Raw genomic sequence first — 24,158 nt, 5'->3', positions numbered from 1 at the left:
TTAGTTTTGGGTTTTGTTTTGCCTTCTTGGCTTGTTTTAGTAAATTTTATTATATGGTTAATATTACGTTTACACCCTGTGTGGTTTATTATTTTGAAGTTATTTTACTCTTTTAATAATAACTACCGGGCGCCAATAACGCCCAGGCGTTTTTCACCCACAAACAAAAAAAACAAAAAACACTAAATGATGAATAAGAGGTATCAATACGAGTGATTGTGGTTAATAATTAACTTATGCATTAAAATAAATTTAATCTTACAATTAAAATTAAAACAGCTCAGAGCAGGTGAACAATATTATAACCATTTTTTTATTACAAAATGTGAATTAATAAGCTATTTTCACCATAACTGCTCACAATTTCAGAAATTATAGATTAACTTTCATAACTGATGGTTGTTTAAATCCTTTAGAGTTAAATCAAATTATAAACATAGTGCAGAATATCCTCTAAAATTATCACAAGTTTAGTTTTTTCTCCTCTATCAATTCATCACATAATTTTTCCTCTAAATGCAGTCTTACACATTTCTCCCTCTGTTAATCCTCTTTTTTATTGCTAAAACTGGTCTTCCATTCAAACTTCTAATGTTATTGACTTCATTACTCCAAAATTTTCTCTAATTTTTCTGTACATTAAGTCATCTATGTGGCCTATATTTAAATGCAATCACAAAAACATTTCTGTACAGAAAAAAAATTCCTATCCTGATAAGAACTAATGATTAGTTTGTTATAATTGGTGGGTCACTCAAAACAGCATAAATTCCTAACTTAAAGCATTTTTTAAATTACTGAGTATTGTATTGTGTACACTAAAAAAGACAGAAGTAAAATTACCATAATAATTGTAACTTTACTTTTTATCTTAAATCTTTAAAATATTAGTTTTTCTTAAAGGTAAAGTAACATAACAGGATATAATTTTATTGAACAAGTATAATTTTTCAAATTATTCAGGCTGCTATATTTTATACAATTATTATAATACCTTAAATTGGTTTTAGATATCTACTTCACAATTTTTTTTTATTTATTAAAAATTCTTCATCAAAATAATGCAGAATACTGTAAGCATACCATTACTTCTTTATCTAAATTTATTGACTTTTTATTTAACACGGGCAATATCAAGAATGAGGTATTCAAATACTTGAAATCATTACCCCAAAATTAATATACTACAACATTGATGTCATAACAATTTACTTTGTGAGTTGTAAAAAATAATTAATAACTTTCAAGTGTTATCAATTTTTTCTCATAAGTGCAATCAATCAGTTAAACTGTTATAAAAATAATAATTACTTTGCAAAAATACACTCATATAAATTAAGTTCTACAAAATTTAAAAAAAAGTATTTTATAATTGTAACATAATTTGTTATTTGCTTCTTTTCAAACTACTACATTTTGAACTAACTAACTCAGTAACTTTGGTTACTGAAAAAGTACACTGAACCAAACTTTGGCTATTATAAGCAAATAAATAATTGTCTTTTGTTTCAGTCTTTATAAATGATTATTTTTTACATTATCCTTCCTTATGATAGTTTTTACGATACCAATATATTACATCTAAAAAACCTTTCAAATGATGTAGCCAATGTTTTTATAAGCTATTTCAGTTGTAGTTATCAATACAAGAAAAATATGTTAATATCACTGAGGCAATGTCTACGTGAGACATAATCATGTCTCACATAGAAATGGTATGTTTTTTAATAATAAGTTTTAAATAGAAAAATGATTAAAAAAAGATTACAGCTCACCAGTCAACAGTAATATTAAGCTGAATGGTATATTTTCTAAATGTCTCCCAGTTCTTGTAAAGTTCTAGAGCTTCCTCTGGAATATCGCTCTTCTCTGCCATTTGTAAATAACGAACTTCATGAAATATAGCATTCAGCTGTAAAAAAAAAATATTTATAATAATAATGGATGATATAATACCTTTCATAATAGTTAAAAGTATACTCTCAAAAAACAAACTGTTTATAAGATTGTCAAACAACAGATTTTTAATTTGTACTTGAATTGTAAGGATTTTTTTTGGATAATTTACTCTAAAAAAAAAAATTCCACAAAAACAATTACATGATTACAACACAATTCTGCAATCACTCCTATTGGGATAAGAAATAACTTCCTTCCTGTAAAGTTGGTTACACAAAAACATTTAATATCTTAAAGTATATCATTGTCATGTCACTTGCAAAGGTGAGCGAGTGAGTGAGTGACATGCTATTCTGAAGGCTTTTAAAAATAATGGTAAAAATTATATCTAATCACACTTACAAATTTATCAGTTTAGGTTCTATTTTAACCATACAAATGGCAAAAGTCAGATTTTCAATGATTAATTTGTTTCTTAAATGAAATTGTAGGAAAAACTATAGTTATAAAGAATAAAAAAATCACTGCTCATATATTTTGTCTTTGTAGAATTTTAAAAACTATCTATATTGGGGAAAAAATCTTCCATTTCATTGCAAAGAAAAATTCCTTCATGGAAGCTACATCAGTCTACCACCAAAGAAATAAAAAGCTGTGCATTCTAGTTTTAATCAGAACCACAAAGAACTTCATACATTCTGAAACTTGAAGTGAAATGTAAAGTCTAAGGGAATGTAGCCTATGCCGTACACCATAGCACCTTTAAAATTACATTTCTCGATAATCAAAATAGATTGAAAAGGACAAAAACAGATCTTTTTTTATAGAAAATTTATTTCAAATATTGACAGTTAATTCAGAATTCAATTTGAACAACGGTTTTGCCATAGTAACGCTGAATATCAGCAAGGAACACAATCCAGTTGTTGGTCATTAAAATGAACACCATCTTTAAGCAGTGAAAGATTTTGTAATGGCAATAGTCCTATCTTCTTTCCAGGTATAAAATCTTTATGTTCTTAAAATCAAATATTGATTTGAAAATCTCAAAATCAGAATGTTCTCAAATCTTTATGATAATGCAAAATTTAATTCAATCAGTTGAGTAGTTTTAACATGAAAGAGTAATTGACTCACAAAAACTATTAGACTTTGATATAGACCTAATATAAATGAATACACCCTTCAGTAAATACAGACACCAATATAAGAAAAAAAGTATTTTAAACAAAATTCATTTAAACAAATAAAACAACACTTGGTTTCGTCATCAAAAAATAAAATTTTTTTTTAAACACAATCAGCAACATTAATTTCAAAAATTCTAAAGAGCTATATTTTGCAGAAAATACTAACCTATTAACTACGCGTTAAGGGGACCCAGAATCCCTACGTAACCTAATGTTAACATAAGGTACATTTACTCATGAATGAATGGATCAAACATTGAGAAACTTTCACTAAAGTTCCCTTGTACCTTTGTACACCTTCTGAAATAATAATTTTTTAAAAATATACTCTGTTCAAATTTTTTATGAATTTTTAGATCTTTTACTAGAAGAAGCTCTAAATTTATAACATTTTTTGAATTCTGGCATTTATATGGAACACTTTTCCCTAATATAATTATTTCAGCATATGTAACTCACTGAGCTGAACAAATTAAGAAATATATATCACAATCCATCCAGTAGTTCTTGAAAAAATGTTGCTTAAATGCAAAAAACAAACTTTCAGAAAATGGCAAAATTTAAAAAAGTTATCATTACTTTAATACATTCCTGCATTATAGGATGGTTCTCCCTCTGAATCTTCTTCCACTAGCTTTCTCTTGACTCTTCTTTGCTGTCTAGCAGTTCTTTTAAATTGTGAAAACTTTTCTGAATTTCTTACTCTTTCAAGATCCAGTTTTTTCATAGCATCCATCATCCTATTTACACACATCAAGCCATATCGCGACAACACTTCACATTTATGTTACCATCGTTAAATGTTGCTATAGCATCATATACACCAAATTCCAATGTAATGAGTGTAACAAAATTGCTTTTAGGAACTCTTGTCCATATATTGTTCATATTTTCATTGACATTCTCTATTTTTCCGTGTGTACATTTTTTCAGGAGAGTATCATCTGCAAGGTCTCTAAATATGGGCTTTATTATTTCCATGACTACTACAGGAATACTATCATTATGCTGGTATTCTCCTCCAGTTACGAATGCTTTGTTGTATCTGCACCAGGAGGGCACAAACCATGAGCCAGTTTCTTCTCTGTTGACAGTTTTTGAATATAAGTAGTCCACACAGCTTTCTTTATGGCATCCACATCATTTACATTCCTTTTTATGGCTAGCCCATAGTAAGTTTGTAAGTGATCTACTATCACATCTGTCAATTTATTCTTGCCACCTAAGGGTTAATTGTCAGAAAGTTTATGGCCTTTCATATTTTTCTTTAGTTTCCACAGTCTTAAACCCATCTAGTCCAGTGTTTGACAGTAAAAATAAAGTATTAACTCAGAATTCTTTAGGACATCAATTTTCATGAAAATTTGTTATTAAGCTTATCTAACCATCTGCTTCAAAAGTTATATGTTCCTGATGTGTGCTTTTTGTTTTTGGGGTGAACACAGCCCCTTCTTAAAAATAAAATTAAAAAACCATAGATTTAAATGTTTCATAAATTGAAATCATGTTTAAATATGTAGAATAAACATTCTTTTATGATGTGAAATATAATTTATCATGTTTTACCACGTTTCAATCCCTTATGAAAAAAATTGTTAAAAAGTTTTAAAAAGCTACAAAGAGTGTTTTATAGCTCAAAATCATTTAAATCCATAGAATAAACATTGTTCCATATTCTGAAATATAATTTATGATGAGTTACAATGTTGCAACCCTTAAAATCCACTCTAAGACAATATTAGACAGGTCACATAATGATGTAGCCAGAGATTTCAAAATTAAATAATGTATTGTGAAATGTACACAAGAGAAGAGATGGATCATTATCATAGTTTAGTTACAATAAAATGAAAATTAAAGTTTAGGAAATTAAGTTACAAACTGAGAATAAACAGATGGGATGCAGTTACACTAAAGGACAATAATGTACAGACCAAGATTAAGCAACTTGTAATGACAGGTTTAGAACTTACTAAGGAAAATAAACAAATAAGCTTAACAATGAAAACTATTTATAGGAGAAGCTTTATTAAGAAAATAGGCTGTTGAAGGAAACACTTTTATTATTGATGAATGAATGCATGAGATAAAATATTGCAAAAAATGCAGCAAGAGGCAAGAAAATAAGGTACTAGCTTCAAAAGAATGAAATAAATTGACAATACATGAAGATAAATCGAGTTAATTTTCTTTTAGGATTTAGTTCACACCATCTTTTTGTTCAGACTTGAATCAAGATCTATTTTTAGAACTGCTTTTGAATAACTTGATACAAGATTCTTAACCTGAGCTAAAATCTTAACTGATCTGGGGTTTATCTTTTACTTTTGACTTTATCTTAAACACTTGATATACTGTATTTGTAAAACTTTATCTTAGTATCAATCTCTTTTTTGTTGACAATTTTTTTCATGTTTGCACACAGGAAATTTTCAGTGAAAAACAAAATAAAAGAAACCTTCAAATGAAAATAAAAGACCATAAAATTTGAAGTACTACCAGACAATCTTTTGTAATTATCTATTCTTTATCAGTTGGTCCCAAGTCACATATCCACTAAGGGACTGGCATATCTTCACCAATTATTTCTTAATTTTTAATTTCATCTTATTAAAAAAAAATTGTAATGCATGTATGACAAAATAAAATAACTTTAAAAAAGATCTGATGTGGACACATGACTTCACTAAACATCTATTAAATTACATAAACACATTTTTGCTGCACTTCATTTAAACTTATTTCATTTGAAAGCGAGATATAATCCTCCAATTCTTTAATAAAAATGGGTAGTTACACAGTTGCTAAAATGTTATAACATCAAATATTTATACAATTATTAATTCAACAATCTTACCTGAAATATTAGGTTAGAGTAAAAGTCCCTTGATAACTCTTTAAATAAATTGTTTACCAAATAATCCAATAATAAAAACTGATTATTCTACACCCTAAGGTCAAAATTAATATTTGTAATCAGTATACATGAATTCACTAAACAAATTAGTTTAATTATTATTAACTTTTATTTATATGACACATCAGAAATCTTTTGCACATTACACCACATGAAAAAAATTTTAACAATTGCTTTAAACTGAATACAATTCAATAATGTATTTTATTATTCTATCAAATAATTAAAATGATTTTTTTTTTAAATAAACACAATTTTTATAAGAATTTGTTAAGAAAATTCAAAAATAATATAATTCAAAATTATAATTTTCAATTAATATTAAATAATCAGATAAATCTATTATTTTTATTTTATTTTATTTCACTAATAATTTTTTTCATTTTTTTTTTAATGAATTATTATTTATTGTAAAGTTATTTTACAATCACGTGTTAATAATTATTAAATCAATAAATTTAAATTAAAAAAAAGAAGTTAAAAAATATAAATAAAAAAAAAGTTAAAAAAAATCAAAAGGAGATGTAGTCTGATTCGAACTGATGTGCCTTTCTTTTAAGATCCAGATATTTCATTAATTAAATTTTAATTTTATTTTCGATTACAATCAGAAAGGGAGCTGCACAACTAGATGTTACAACAGTTCTAAATCCAAAATTTCAAGATCCTTCGTCTAATTGTTTTTTTTTTGTTTTTTTTGAGTAATGTGAGACACATACGCACATACAGATGTCACTCTGAAACTAGTCAAACTGGATATTTCCATTGAAATATGAAAAACAAAATGTTTCACAATACAAGAAAGTAAAAATAGTTTTTTTATTTGTTTAACAAATTATCAATCTCCTCTCCTAAACAATGAAAATTGTACCAATTTCTATCAGTGCAAATGAATGGGGCTGAGTCAGTAAAAAAAAAAAAATCAATGGAACCATATGTACTTGTGCTACTCCCTTAAATTTTATTTTATTCATTATTTCTCCTCTCCTCTTTCTTTACATAATTTCATAGATACATTATATTTTCATACAAAAAAATCTTTATTTCAACTTAATTGTAAATTGTTTTTAAAAACTAGTAACATTTTTAAAGTTTCTAATATACCTAGTTCTGACAATTTGTAGTTACAGTTTCTTTTAAAGGTGAAGAGAAATTAGGTATTCCCAAAAAAAACCTGGATGGGAGTTAACATCAAATATTTTAATTGCATTAAATGAATAAAAAAAAATTTAAAAAAAACATAAGGGCACTGTGCTGCTTATAAGAGAAGTAATGAAATAATACTCATACCTATTGTTTACAATAAGAATTAACATCTGAGCTATGTCCATAAACCTGCATACCATTAGAAGAATTGCAAACAATAGAAGTTTTGAGTATTTTAACACTCCAAAACATTAGCATAAATTTCATCTATTTTATCTGTTCAAATGTTTGTAGATAGAAAAGAAGAATATATGTCTGTATAGAGAATATGCATCATGTCAACTTAAAGAAATAAACATTTGACATTATCTTTTCCTAAAAGCCTTCATTTAATACTAGATCTAAAATTTGTATAAGTAAAGTTCTTTATTTCATTGGTTATAGTGTTATAAAGTTGAGGAGCTGCGTAAAGGTAGAACCTACAACATATCTCTTTATTTGGTCTTGGTGGTCTGAAGTTCCCTAGTGATTGTAGATTATGTACTCACCAACAGTAATTTTGGTGTACTCACCAACAAATACACTAAACGAGGTTTCTTAGAGATTGTCCTAATTATAAATTTTTGTCCCATGGTCAAGGAATGCATCACACTGTGGTAAGCACAACCCATATTATTATGCTGTATTGCAGTTTGCTTTTGATTGAAGGGGAGTAGAAAGATTTCATTACAAAATCAGAGCAACTATTACAGAGGAAAAAGGTGTTCAACACCTATATAAAAGTTCTTTCTTTAATTTTTGTATATGATCTGCCCATGTAAGTCCAGGATCTATGTTATTTCCAAATACTTCACATAGTCAGTTTCATTGACCCAATTACAGTTGCAACCACAAGCTTTACAGCTATTTTTATGCATTTGTAGGGCCAATGGTTCCTCTAAATTTGACCTCAATTTAAAAGGAATTAACTTGGTCTTTCCTGTATTCAGCTGAAAAAAGTTGTACTCAAACCACACGCTAAATCTCCTGAGATCATTACACATCAACTTAAAAAGCTCACTTCTATCATTTGCCTTATAACTTAAAACTGTAACATCCACAATTGCTGTGATAGCACTGTTAAGAACACCTCCACATAAACTGTTAATGTATACTAAAAAGAGCTCGCTCAAAGCGCAAAGCCACAGATAATTCGAGATTTGTTACTCAAAGAATTTCCAGCTCTAACTTGCTGGGCTCTTCATGACAGTAAGCTAGCAAATCACTCTCCACAGATTCCTTTGACACCGGCATTTCTTAGTTTTTTTTTAGAAGGAGTCCATGATTTACAAAATCGAAAACCTTTCTAATACCTACAAATAATGCAGCCACCAATTATGCTATTATAAATACCAGAGAAGAGATATAGCATTACATCTTCGCTTATACAACTTTTCCTAAAACCAAATTGATTATTACTATAGAAATTTGTTTTACTTAAAAAACTATTTAAACGGATTTGCATGAGCTTTTCAAGTATTTTGGAAAAGCAATAGGTCTGTAATTATTAGGATAATACTCATATTTATCCCAGCCTTTATGTATTGGAATAATGACAGACTTTTTTAATTGCGTTGGATACACTCCTTTTGCCATGTTAAGATTAAAGAGTAAGACCAGTATATAAGATATTTTGTCTATTACAGCCCTTTATTATATCTACTGTAATTTGATCAAGCCCAGGTGGGTGTCTTGATTTAAGGGATTATACTAGATTTTCTACTTCTCTTCTGTGTGTAGGCGTAAAAAAACATTGAATACGGATTTGCATTTTCGGAATGGAATAATGTTTTATAGCGATTTTGTAGGGTTTCCATTACTCTGAAATAATCACGGTGTAATAATCACTGTGTGAACATGTGAACATAGCCCAGTCATGTTCACACATGGGCTATGTTCACATAGTGATTATTTAATTCATTCAAACTGAAAGAACTGCCTGATACTATTCGACCATCTCTACCTTTAATTAGGTTTATTTTTACCAGTAAGTTTATTTACGATACGCGGGCTTTACTTTGGGTTACTCTTTAAACTAGTTAGCATTTTGCAGAATCGAGATTTAGCATTAGCTATTTCACACTTTACTTGGTCGCGTAAGTTTTTGTAATTGTTTAATAGTTTAATGTTATATGGTTGATTATTCCACTTTTTATACAAATATTTTTCTTTTCAATTTTATTTAGAAGAAAATTTAACCAAGATTTTTGAGGCGGTTTTTTAAAAATACTCGTATTTTTTCCGATATTTTTTACTTTTTATGAGTTTTGAATTTGAATTACCCTTTCAAAAGAGTTTAAGAATGCATCAAAAACCGTATTTACATCTTCATAAATACACAAACAGGACCAGTCGGTTTGGTCTAATTCATTTCTAAGGACAGATAGATAAATTTTTAAAAAATCAAATTGACCATTAGTAGCGCAGGAACATGTGTCAGGGAGTAGTTTAGTGTAGTTTAAAGAAATCATTGAGTGGTCATTTATTCCGAACTGATGGACAATTGATCGGAAAGCATTCTCCTCTGCAAGTAAGTGATTGGAACGAATAAATGATCCAGACACGAGACGGAGTTTTCACACATACGCGAAGGCTCTTCTACGTAAAAGGTGAGACCGAAACTAGACATTACAAATCCGTATTCGTCCACCTAAGAATTTGATTTTAAAATATTAATATTTATGTCACCTGTACTGAGAGCATTAGGGAGGCTAATAAAAATAAGGTATTTTTTTATTTCATCAATAAAGTAGTTGCTAGGTATATTGTGGAATCTGCATAAAACGATAATACAGAATTCAGTATCTGTACTTTAAAATCAACCTTTATACTGTCAGGAGAGACAAATGTCAGTTTGTTAAATCAAGCATCAATATTATCTTTAATATAAACAACTATTCCACCCGATCTGTAGTCGTCGTTACAATTAGAGTAGCAAGTATAATTATCAATCGGATACCAGTTTATTTCTTCACCATAAACCCATGTCTCTCTCAACACTATATAAGCCGTTAAATTTTCTTATTTATTAATTTCTATAAAAAAAACATATCATAGTTTTTTCTTATACTACGAATATTTCATAATAATATTTCACAAAATTACTGATAAAAAACTATTTATATACATTTACTATTATAATAATGAATAGAAATAAGATAAATATACACATGATTTAGGTTAAACAATTAACATCATGAACACTTTCAAGCTTAATTACCGGGTCATCACCACTTTTTCGGATTAAGATTGAACCATTTCTTATCAATGAGAACTTGTAGTCTTTATCGCATTTCGCTTTTCTTGCTAGTGTAAAAAATGTTCTTCAATCTTTGGCATAAGCTTTCATTAAGTAGAGAGGAATATTAAAATCCAGCCCCGAGTGTCGTATAGAAAAGTCACGCTTTACTCTTCTTCTTTGCAGCAGTTCGTCCCTATCGCCGCAAAAATTTGATTATTATTTAAAAATTTTCTTAATTTATGAAACGTATAGAATATTTCAAATATTTGTTTATAAGTTCATAAACAGATTAATTTATACGAAAATTTAAGCTAAAGAATAATTTCAATAAACACGCTTGCCTGGGGATGAAAATTCAACAGCAGCTCAGATTGAGTCTTAGTCCGAGTAAGCAGAGAACGCTTCAAATTACGTTGAATCTGACTAGGAACTTTTTCTCGCCATTCATTGAACAACTGCTCTTCCAATTCATTGAGTAGGGCCATCAATTTATCAAACTTTACCACAACTGCTTCTGCATCAGGGCTATGTACTATCCTATAAAATACCCAAGAAAGCATTAAATTATTAAAAAATCTTTTACTGAATCAACAGGATTTTAAAAGGCAATTTTGTTGCATTCATACTGATTTTCATGATGAATATTATATGCTGATTAAAATGGAATTAAGTGATTTGGATAAACAGGAAATAATAGATTTTGTAAAAATACAATAAGAAACATTGTATTAGTTTGTTGGAATTAAGCAAAAAGTCAACACTATTTTTAGTGGTGGACTATATACATTACAAAAAAAAAATGACTATGTAATTAATAGTGCAGAGAAATGCTAAAAGAAATTTTTTTATGTATACACATATAATAATAATAATAATTTTTTTTTAATTTTAGGGGCATCGATACTATATTTAAAAGTCCCTTACCACAACAAAAAGAAAAAGAAAATATTTCTTTCCCTCCCTGTTAAAAACGCTAGTGACATATTCAGTACACTAGTCTTGTCATAACAGATCATCTAAATATAGACTTTTCAAACGATATTAAAACCCTGAAAGAAAAACACAAGATGACAGGAAAGTAAAGAGCCCTTACCTCTTAAAAAACACAAAGCATTGAAACAAAATGTCAAATTTATTGAAGCAACTACAGTCATATAGTTATAAAAGCTCATTCTTTCATAAAATTTGTCATATAATCTCGTAAAACTCTTTATATTTTTTTTCTGTTGCCTAGGTTTACCCTTACACCATCATTTCTTTCTTCTTTTTTCCATCTTCCTGAGGGCCTCAATGTAGAATTCCAAGGTATCTGAGCCCTTGAGGATAGATTTTTCTGATCCTCTGTAGTAAATTACAGAGGATGTCTTTCTGCCGGCATCAGATGATACTGGTTCCAATGGTGCGATCAGCAGTGCATTGAGTCAAGACTTGATACACTCCCTGCTAAAACATATGGGACGGCAGAAGTGCTCGCCTCTCACTTAAAGGTCTCTTTGATTTGTGTTGTATTTGACTCAGATTTTCTCTGAGCTTTTCCTTCTTTTGGCTTCAGTTTAGAACTGATTGAAGGCTCAATCCTTGGAGAGGAAATCTTTGTTTTTGTAACATCCATTACCTTCTGTACTAGTTTACAACTCATTTCTTTAACTGTTGTAGATTTCAATTTCTCATTAATTATTTGTTCAACCATCTTAGTTAATGCTGAATTCCATTAAAGATCTGGGTGTTACTAAACTGTAATTAACTGACCATGTTGAAGTAATTACAAATAAAGCAAAACAAAATCTTGATCTAATTAAATGCTTTTGAAAGATTTTCAAGACCCTGCAATGTGTATTACGCTTTTCAACACTCTGGTGGGAAGCATTCTTGATATTGTTCAGTGATATGGAGCAAGAAGTGCAATTGTATAAACAATAAAATAGAATCCATGTAGTGTAATTTTATACTCTGACTTCGTCATTTGTTCAGAATTTACAATCATAACAATGATGATCTTTGATGACATTTCTATCTGGAGTTGCTATCAGCCAGATGAGATTTCTTCGATATTCAGTTCTAGTACAACCACCTTCACAATCTTAACCTGTTTCCTATTCCTCTATCCTTGAGAGTTCTTAGAGAGAATGATTGAGATACATGCCTCACTGCTCCTGTGTACTCTTCTATTTCTGCAGTTTCTAGATCTTCCATTACTGCTTCTCAGGACTCAATGATGTTGGTTTTTCTTGTCTCTCCAAGACTTAAAATGTAGATTTAAGTTCATGTTTTGCTCTTAATCTTCAATTCTTTTTGTTTGTTTTGTTGCCTGAAGTTCTTGTAAGTTTTGAGTCTGGTGTATTTTGTTTGACAAATGATTTTCGCAGTAGTAAATCTTTGTAAAAAAATAATAAATAAAATAATAATTAAATTTTCTTTTAATTAATTTTTAATAATTAAATATAAATAATTTTTTAAAATTAATGTTATTTATGTATATAAATTTTTTGTGAATTTCTCTTTCTTAATTATTTTTCTTTTAAGTCTCACAGTATACCATGGCTCTTACTGTTGTACTGTGCTGTACTTCCTCAATATGAAGTATCTTTTACATTTCAATACAAGACATTTTTTTCTATATTCAACTCTAAACATATTGCCTAAACATATTTCTGTTGAGCTAATGGTTTTTGCAAACCATTTATATACTAGATCTCAACAAAAGAGATGTGATGGACAAACTGCATCACAACTTATTTTTGAATAGTATTGTTAACAGTTTTCGTATCTTACTGAGTTCATCCATTAGAATTAATTGTAGGATAAAAACAAAACATTTTGTAATAAAATAAGATCCCTATAGAAAAAATGAAATTGACAAGTAACCCAAATTGTTACTTGAAGGAAAATGATGAAATGAAAGTTTAAGCTTGACAGAATGCATTTTGATTTCATTTTTTGGATAGAATTGAAGATGGAATTGTCCATAAGGTTCCATGTAGATAAAATGCTCCTAAATAATGCTCCTAAATATTTTTTTCTGTAAAAATAAATCTGATGTGGACACTACATGACTTCCTTGCACGCTTCTTAAATTACATATACACATTTTTAAAAGTACATAAAATTTTATTTCACTAACTTCTGATTTTTTTCATATATATATTTTTTTTATTGTTATTATTGAATTATTATTTATTGTAAACATTTTGTTACAATCACAAGTTAAATATAATAAATCAGTATATTAAAATTTAAAAACAAAAAATGAAGTCAAATTTGAACCGATGTACCTTCCTCTTGTAAGATCAAAATATTTCATTAATTAAACTATTATTTGGCTATAACTCTGGAACCAATGAAAATAAGTACCACTTATGATATATCGTCGAAAAGCTCTCAATGAGGGCTTATTATTGCAGTTAACAAAAAATAAAAAATCCATTTTTTTTTGGATTTCGGGCTTTTTGAACATTTTTGATCAAGTCAATTGCAATCAAAAGGGAAGGTGCACAACTAGATGTTACAACAGTTCTAAATCCAAAATTTCAACATCCTACAGCTAATTATCTTTTTTGGATTATTACTAAAAAAATTTTAGGAAAAGAAATCAGTCACTTGAAAAATTGAAAAACATAAATTAACAAATCAACATAAATAAAATCAGGATATGTGCTACATAATTTGAAAAATACATTAACCTCAACAAAGTTGTTAATTCTAAAATGACATTTTGTGCATACAATGAGAAACAATTAGCTATTAGGGTGTTAATAAAAAAAAATAATAGTACAATTCTTTTGCATTTTACAAGAGCATAAGATCGAGTAGGGTTAAAAATAGTAAACTTAGCATTTTTTTTTAGTTTTCCTTAATTTTTGTGAAAACATTACATGAGTCAAAAGAAAACAGATTGGGGAATAAAGTAAGATTTCCATGACTTTTTTCAGCTTATGAAACGATTTATAAAATTTCAGATTCATCAGTAAAGAAACAACGGAACTACTGTAGTTATAAAATTTGTTAGTAAATAGATTAATATCTAAAAAAATGATAAAAATTAACAGATTGTTGTAAAGAATTTTAAAAACAGAAATAATAGATTAAATTATTTACTTTGAAAGAATCCGTTTTGACTATATAAGCTATCAGAGATATGAATAATCATCTGTTTATATTAGTTATGTATAAGTTGAAGCAGATAAAAGTATAATACGGCTTCATGATATAAACTGAAGAGAGCGACAGAATTTTGAACTTGAGAAACAGCAGTAAATGCATGTGTTTATATAGTATGTAGTCCTACTGGGTTCAGTGACAGAGTAACATTCAGATATTGTGAAGGTTACAATATGCCGCGGCATGAACCACTGGAATAAAATGCTACCAGTAGACTGTAGAATAAGCAGTCCTTAGGCATTTTTACACGACTGCCCAAAAGGGAGTGTACTGTATTTATGGTATATGTATGTATGTTTGTTTCATCATAAGCAGCTCAAGGCAAAATTGATTTAGATGTATGACCCATCATTGGAATCCTTATGTTACCAGGAGTGTCACAGGCTATATAAATTTGTATATTTATATTTATACGTATATATATATATATATATATATATATATATATATATATATAATTATATAGGTAATAGTGGAGATTTGCCAGTTGAAGCACAAACTTTAATGAACTGTGAGCTTCTCTCACTGTATTAGCTGGATTTTAACCGAATGATTCAAATCAATCGAATGGATAATATTACAAAAATAATAGAATTAAATTTACGTTAAATAAAATAAAATGATATTAAATAAATAAAAAATTAACTGCATGTGAGGCTAGAGTGGTGAGGTGATGCGAGCACGTCGTGCGAGGCTAGACCAATCATCACCATCAACTACTAACAAACGGGGTGCCTCTGGGACGCTGTTTTGGGAGATACAATAGGGTGCTCTTATAATAATCGTCACCACCTTGCTAAAGTAACAAATTTGACAAATCGCATTTTGCAGATTCGTCAGTTTACGACTAATCTGAAGGTCCTGGTAAATTATTCAATCCATATCTCTTTTAGGAAGGCTAGTTTAAACCTTTTCACGTTTATGAATATGCATTCCTATTTAAAATTTAACATCGAAACTGTTGTTTAGCTCTCCTGAAAAGTTGAGTTTTTCACATTCGTTACTTTACCATGGTCGGGACGAATCTCTGCAAACAATCGTCCGATTTTCAAAATTCAAACGGAATATTTGTTAGTGGGTTGACGGCTAACTCTAGCATGCATCAAATACATTCTCGATCTAACAGATCACGGTTATTCGGAAATATTATATCTTCGCAACCAATCTTCCGATTTTCAAAATTCAAACGGGGTATTTGCCAGTGTAATACAAAATCACGATGGAACCAAACCAGAACAAAAATTAACTGATATATAGTGGCGGCTCATAGATAAAATTAATGAGGATACTGCTCCAGAAAATTTTTTCTGGGCTTTTTTAAGGCCATGGTTAATGTTTTCTATAAAATAAAGAACCGAAAAAATGAATCAAGTAGAATAGGTGGAAGCAGGATAACAATCTAATTCTACACTTTATGACAGTCAAGAATATGGTACACAGTTTTTAAGCACAATGTGATAAAGTATTGCTTTTATATAAAATATTTTTATGCACAATGAGCTTAAAAACCGAATAAATTATAAAATGTCAATACACTCATACTTCGCTTTACGGCCTAGATACATTCCGGAAAAGTTGGCCGTAAAACGAGTCAATTATTTTTTCCCAAACATGGTTCATTATGGTTGATTTTAATTCCTTCCACGATTCGCTAATATTGTCTAGGGAATCTCTGATGCTGTATTTTTTCAAAAACTGTTTTATCGAAAATTCACCATCGGTTTCGTGAATAATTTTACGAAAAGTTCTGCGTAAAAAATAAACCTTAAAAGTAACTATTGCACTCTGATTCATTGGCTGGCTCAGAACTGTTGTATTTTTGGGAAGATAACTCAATCTCCATATCTTCAGATAATTTGGGTAAATTAATCGGTGTCCTGGAGCATTATCCAAAGTGAGCAATGCTTTGTTGCTCAAGTTATTGTCCTTCAAATATTTTTTTACTCATGGGTAAAAGTAATTTTTAAACCAGTTTTCAAAGAGAGTCTTAGTCATCCAATCTTTCTTGTTGAATCTCCAAATGACGGGCAATTGTTTCTTGTTCAGCCCTTTAAAGTACCTTGGATTTTTGGAAAGATATACTAAAAGTGGTTTTAGCTTAAAATCCCCTGCAGCATTAGCACCAAGGAGCAAAGTACACTAAATTACGTACACTAAAGCGACAACGCAGTAAAATGATGACAAAGGCAAAATGTAACAGTGCCGCCTACAGGGAGAAGCTGAAAATAAACAGAAGGTCGCTATTGGCCGTATAACGAAACATTGTGGGCCGTAAATCGAAAAAGTACCATAATTAAAAAAGGCCGTTATAGCGAAATGCCGTATAAAGAGCTGCCGTGTAACGAGGTCTAGGTGTACAGATAATATTTTTTAGTATTATTAGATAATAACTTAATAAAAGGTCCGCTTAAAAACACTATACCCCAATGGTGCTTTATTTAAATTTCTATGTTCACAAAAATAAATACATAATTATTTTTTACTAATTACCTTTTCTTTTGTCCTTCCAGCGTGTTTTTGGACAGATTTGGTAATCAAAGAGCCCTTGCTTTCCGTCATCTTTTGATCACTACTGAAAAAACAACTAAAACACCTTTATATTCCTTCCACCGACTAAACTGGAAAAGAGAACGAACAAAGAACGTTTCATACACACGTGAAGTAAAAAAAACTACCTTCCACCAGCACACCAGGACCGGCACTGCGGAAGCGACAGTGCTCTCTCCCCCTCGCAGCTATGCGTGTAGCTTCCTATGAGCGCATGCACACAACAGCCAAACACCACGCTGCTGGAACTGTGAAGTACACAGTTCTATACAAGATTTTTGTATCTTTTTAATAAATTGGGAGTTGGCTACTGACATTAAGCTTAAGGATTATATATTGTACAAGTATAAAGAAAGAATTAAAGAAAAAAGGATGAAGTGGAAATAGGGGGTGCTGCAGTTCCACACTGCCTTTACGCGAGCCGCCACTGCTGATACTCAGAAAAATCGAGTGGCTTGTGTGCTACGCTGAGACCAGCTTGAACCCAGCGAGTTCCCACAATCGGTCTTTGTAGAGTTTGATGACAGTACGAAAAGAAGTAATGCTGTCGGCATCGGGTTGAGGATCGAGCCCACTATTGTCGAATTTGATGCGTTAGAGGGACAGGACAAAGTTCCCCTATGAACTGCGTATGCTGCGCTGTCACTAATATTGTGTTAGGCTGTGACGGTGCATAAATCACAAGGGACTACCCTAGATATAACTGTTGTAGATCTGAGCATTCGGGTCTTTGCCAAGGCCCAGGTCTACGTAGCACTGAGTTGCGTGAGACAATTGAAGAGTTTAACCGTTAGTTGTTTGTATCCCAGAAAATTGCTGTATGGTACGCACGATAAAAAATCTCTCGAAGAACTCAATCGCTTGAGAAATCTAAGTTAAATTGATATACGCCAATTAAATAAATTGAAATGTTTACAGTTTCTTCATTTGGATTAGTACGTTAATACATTATATCCATTAGTTTTCGAATCGTGAATTTTTCTCGATGATCCTTAAAAAGTATTAAATAATAAAAACAATTAAAAAAATTAAAAAGACACGACTGCCAAAAAATAACAAATTTGAAACAAAAAATCAAAAATAAATCAAACTAAAGAAAAAGAAACAAAGTACGGAAATAAAGCACTAAACATCGTTATGCAGAATTTAATTAAATAAAATAATAGTTTTAATTTGTTTATATATATTTTTCTTGTTATAGAAATAGCAGGCATTAAGGTTTTCTAATGACTAAGTTCTTACAGATCTTACATTGATAAGAAAATTTTGTCCTTTAACTAAAATATTAAAATGCAGTTGGAGGGCTCTGAATAGTATTTGTCCTATATTAAAAAGCCCTGAATAGTAATTATTCTATATTAAAGAGCCCCCCCCCCCCCCAATTGCATTTAAATATTTTCGTTGGACAAAATTTTCTTACCTGGTGAGAAAACCTTGTTTTATTTTTTATTTCAATTTATTTTTTGGTAGTCGTCTTTTTTAATTTTTATAAATGTTTTTATTATAGTTTCACCATAGAGAAACCTTTGAATTTCAAGTCACTTTTGATTCTGTATTCATGGATCATCTAATTTGTGCTCTTGCAGGTTATTACATCGTTTGCTCTGACGTTGATAAATGTACCATTAAAATATACGTTAAGTGTTTTTAACTATAAGTGCGGTATTTTCGTGTATGATATTCAGTAAGTCGTTCTTTACTAATGTACAAAATTGATTAATTTTTTTTGCTTGATGATATCGCCACATAAGCTTGAAGCTTGTGTGTGGGATATGGAAATTTAGCGTATGAAAAATGCAGAGCCTGACCGGGATTCGAACCCAAGGCCTCCAGATGAAAGGCCGAGACGCTACCACTCGCGCCACGGAGGCCGGCAAATTAGGACGTTAATTGTAATCAGAGTTTGGTGAAGTCACACATTGTGGAAAAAATGTTTTTATTTGATTAAAATGACAAACTCGAATAACATGGAACTGAGTTGGGTTCATTAATTAAAAATCTGTAGGCCGAAATTATGGAACTGTAAAGTATACCAGCTAAAATGTGCTCAGGTGATGACATTTCATTTCGATGCTATAAATCAGGAGAGCAGAAATAATAATATTAGATTATGAAATTCCATAATAGTGAAATCTAATTTCTGATCAATAATTATAATATTGTTACAATGAGGGATTGTTTTTAAGTCAAACTGGAGAATACCTATATAGTTCAACCGGATGGAAATCGTCGAAAATTTTTACAAGAAATCAATAATCAACTAACAGGGTTTGAAACAGCCTATTTCAAATGAAATATTGCTCCATCAGCCAAGGTTGACGACGATAGGTGAAATTATATCACTTAGGTATGATATACAGTCCTAGTAAAGTCAGTTATTTTTACACGGATTTGAATACTAGATCGTGGATAACAGTGTTCTTTGGTGGTTGGGTTTCAATTAACCACACATCTCAGGAATGGTTGAACTGAGACTGTACAAGACTACACTTCATTTACACTTATACATGTCACCCTCATTCATCCTCTGAAGTATATCTGAATGGTAATTACCGGAGGCTAAACAGTAAGAGAAAGAAGGTATGATGTACACTGGTCCTTTAGTTAAAGGGATTGTTAAGCATAATAACATAGATAATAGAACTTCAGGCCAAACTGATTTTTATCTTAATTATAATTTTTTTTTTTTAATTCAGAATGTAATACTTACATATAATGGTAAAATATTAATTGAACCTAAAGATGCATATGAAACTTTCAACAAACACTTCTTATCTCTGATAAATCCATCTTTAGGGCCTAGTGATGTTTGTGAGGATTAGGCATGGATATTTTTTTAGCCGGCCTCTGTGGCACGAGTGGTAGCATCTCGGCCTTTCACCCAGAGGTCCCGGGTTCGAATCCCGGTCAGGCATGGCATTTTCACACACGCTACAAATCATTCATCTCATCCTCTGAAAAAATGCTTAACTGTGGACTCAGAGGTTAAACGAAAAAAAAAAAAAAAAAAGGCATGGGGATATTTTATGCAGGTCAGGTAGTGGAAGTGGGATGCTAAGCGGAATTTTGTTAAGTGTGAAAAGATAGATCTATGGAGTGTAATATATAAAATTTTTAATGGGAATAAAATAGATAAAATTTTGAGTTGTCTCTGGATAGGTTAAAGATATATATTTGCTTTGAGGGAGAGTTTGTAAAACTTTTCACGAGGTAGAAAGTTTTTTTCAAATCATAAAAAGCCATCTTGATCCTGGAGGGAAGTACTTGTAATGTGACAGATCTGGCCATCATGCCACCCTCTCCATATCTAGCCCTTAGGGGCTTTACTGGAGGTCATCTTCAAAAGCCTCAAGATGTATTCCAGTCTTGCCACTATCAAAATGTCACCGATGTGAATGCCACAAGTGACATTCCCATTGGTATACAACACCTAACATGGATCCAAACAATGATCTTAAATACAGTCAACAACTAGTCTAACTTTTCAACAGAAGTTACAATATTTTCCCTAAACTGATTGCCCAGAAAAGTATCCATTTACTTATGAGCCAAAGTGACTCTGATTAGAATATGATTTTTTGAAACATAATTTCCCCGTTCAAAGTATGACAGAGTGTGTGTGTCTATAGTTTTCTATAGTTAAATATTTATTTTTTTAAATTGGTTTAATAAAAAATTTAAGGGATGTTTAACCAGATGTTTAACCAGGAACTAGATTACCCATAAGGACTTTAAAACATATATGTGTTGTATTTACACATATGTGTATGCATACACATGCGTGCACATACACACACACAAACACCGATGTATGCAGTAGCTCAAGAGTATAAAAATTTAACTGATCTCACAAATATTAAATTGCAAACCATAGAAACTAAACACACAAGTACTTGTAACTGAACATTTGCAAGTAGCTTGTAAATGATTTAAACTCTAAATAACACTTGAACAATATGAAATTTAGTAAGCATGCATGGCGTAAATGCTGAAATATCTATTACATCATTGCTATTGTAGCAATTATATCTCATACATACGAGTATACTGTTACTGAATTGTTATGAAGTAATAGGTTTTTACAATAAACAATAGTATTCAATTGTTCAACAACTCTCCTAGAATTAAACTGACTTTAAATATAAACTTACTACAGAATGAAAATTATTTTTGCAAAACAACACACTTTCAAATTTATCTTACTAGGTGTAATGTAAATCCTGTAACAGTCTTTAGATCAAATGTAAATGCTGCATTTAGCATTTGACTGAAAACAGTAAAAGCAAGCCTGGCTTTATGTAGTAGAAGCCTCAGTCATTAACTTTATACTACTCCCTTCCCAATGTTTAGGAAACAGATTTCTTGGACTATTCCACAGGCACATAGAGTTTCTACCCCCATTAAACTCTAGTGAAGAAGTAGCTGCAGAAAGCAATAGCAGATGTCACAGACAGAATCAGAGCAATTCATCCACCCTGGTACCAGTTTAATACTTGCCAGTGGGAAAAATAATAAAGGATAAGGAAAGGGGAGAGGACAACCAACAAAGATAATCTTGATCTCTAATCTTGATTGCTGAATTTAGTGTTGTACTCTCTGTATTTACTATTTGGTTGGTTTTTACCTTAAAACGTAACCTTATTTAGAATGAAATATCTGTTTTCAAACTACTAATGTACTTTCAATTTAACAGTCCCTAAATGCTGTAACATTAGTACTATAATATTACAAACTAAAACTGTAGTATTATCTGAACAGCACAAAAAAATTTCATTTTCATAGAATACAATGAGTCTAATAACAGCTGACATTTAGTATAAATACTGAAAATAATTACATACGGGTGATCTAGAGCCTTAAAACTGCGAACTGGTGCAACAATTCTTTGTCGCAGTTTTTCAGTCCACCTTAAAGCTCCTGCAACAGGTGGCACAAACCTATCAACAGGCATTCTTTCAGTTGTCCTAAACACCTCCATCTGTTCCAAGAACACTTCCTGCAACATTCAATCAAACTACACCTTACAAAAATATTTAGATTAACTATTAATCTGTATTTTAACAAAATTCTATTTAAGTTTAATTTTTCACTCTTCATTTCATCATAATGTAAAGGTTATAAGTTAAAATTTATTCTTTAATTCTCATATTCCAGTCAGTTATTTGTACCCCAGCCTGAAATGGAAGATATTCATTTTTTAAAGTTGGTTTTATTATTTTACAGATTGTGAACCGAATAAAAGTTTTGATAGTATTGTTAAGGGTGATAGCTTCAGTAGGAGTGAGTTTTATATAGAACCACGCCTTAGAATATCAAGTTCTTAGCAAAGTGCCACTCATACGTAAAGCCATTTATCGAATACTAATAAACAAAACATTTAGAAAAGACAGGCATTCCAGTCCCATTTCTGTTATTTTATCTGGATTTTCACATATCCTGTCAGTGAATAAAATACTGATTAAATTCTCTTGCCACTTGAAGTAAGATGAAGGTCAAGAACATCTTAAAATTCAGTGCAAAAAATTGTTAATTATCAGACTTTCTACTAACTTGGTATAATAAAGTAAGCCAAAAATATTTTCATAAAATATCATTCATTTTATTACCAGTATTCTGAAACAAAAACTTCCTACTAATCCAATATTAATCTCTTACTACCAGAATAATTTAATTCATTTTATTAACTTTGTCATGACATAAATGTTTCATTTTTATTTTCAGATCAAGATAATTACTTTTGTGGAATACTTTAAAAAAAAACAAAACGTTTAAAGACACAAATAAGTTTTGACAAAACCATTTTCCTAAACCTTACAGTATTTTTATCTGACAGAAAAATTATAAACTGGAAGGAAAGTTGGAGACTGGGTGTACCTCTACCTTACAATACAGTAACATTTTGTTGTAATGCTGATTTACACTGAACAAACACACACATCTATGTTAAGTATGAATCAGCTTCTTCTTCCTCCAGTACATTCTCTCATCCCTGACTTTTTCCAGTAGATTTTTTAAATAAATAATATAGTAACAAAGAAGTTTCAAAAACATTAAACCAAAAAAGTAGCAAAATTTTAACTAATAAATACATTCTTATTTAACTGTTTGGCAGAATCTGATTTCCTTCTGGTACAAATATTCTTAAAAAGACAATATGCACAAGATGAGACATAATTACCACAAAAAGTTCCAAATCTCAGAATAAAAACCAATACAATTGACTTCTTTCAATACAAAAATCATTACCATGTTTAACAATTACCTTAAAGATGCCTAGCACAAAATTTTTTCAGAGATTTATAGTAATTTTATTGAAAGTAGCTATAGCTCATATACATAATCTTACATGAAAAATGAATTAACAAACTCAATAAAAAATTAAAAATCTATATAACATCTATTTATTGTTATCCTAAAATAAAAACACCACATTGCCTCATCCTTCAGAAAACTAAACCACGGAATAAGATTTGAAACCCATAATAAATTTTAAAAACTGTTAAAGTAAAATTCATTCAATATAAACAAATAACCTCACTAGAGTTTAAGTATCATCTGCGGTGATCTCTGCCAACAACATGAGTTGTAACAGCTTTGCCTTTCATTCATAAGTTCTGGGTTTGAATCCCAGGTAGGCATTGGCATTTTCTACCTGCTAAAAAATGCATTGCTTACCATAACAAAAATCCTGTAATTGGACGTCAGTATATAGTACCCAGAGTAAATAAATAATAAATGACTTTTATATTTGATAACCAAGTACATTAATCCATTCATGTTTCAAAGAGCAAATAAATGTATATGAACACTACATCATGCAGTCCAACTATGCATCCAAATTAGCAATAACAAATATAGAAAAATTTCAAAGATCTTGCATGCACCTCAAAAAGAAATAATTTATCCAAAGTAGAACATTTTAAAATAAACAAACACACTCAACAGTTTTAACAATATTCCTTAACGACAAGCTACATCATGGTATGAAAGAATACATCTTCTTTGATACCATGATAGAACC

General features: G+C 30.2%; 1 protein-coding gene across 1 annotated transcript in view; it reads right to left on the bottom strand.

The window, feature by feature from the left end:
- The window catches only part of Dhc93AB (Dynein heavy chain at 93AB), a 493,152-nt gene that overhangs the window by 405,048 nt on the left and 63,946 nt on the right, over positions 1-24,158 (bottom strand). The window contains exons 11-13 of the mRNA XM_075354875.1: positions 21,979-22,133; positions 10,774-10,969; positions 1,776-1,912 (exon numbers count right to left, since the gene is read on the bottom strand). Coding sequence (XP_075210990.1) covers positions 1,776-1,912; positions 10,774-10,969; positions 21,979-22,133 — 488 coding nt within the window. The remainder of the gene's footprint in view (positions 1-1,775; positions 1,913-10,773; positions 10,970-21,978; positions 22,134-24,158) is intronic.

The sequence above is a fragment of the Lycorma delicatula genome, chromosome 1, assembly GCF_047948215.1.
Source record: "Lycorma delicatula isolate Av1 chromosome 1, ASM4794821v1, whole genome shotgun sequence".
Lineage (NCBI taxonomy): Eukaryota > Metazoa > Arthropoda > Insecta > Hemiptera > Fulgoridae > Lycorma > Lycorma delicatula.
This window is presented reverse-complemented; position numbering and strand designations above follow the sequence as displayed.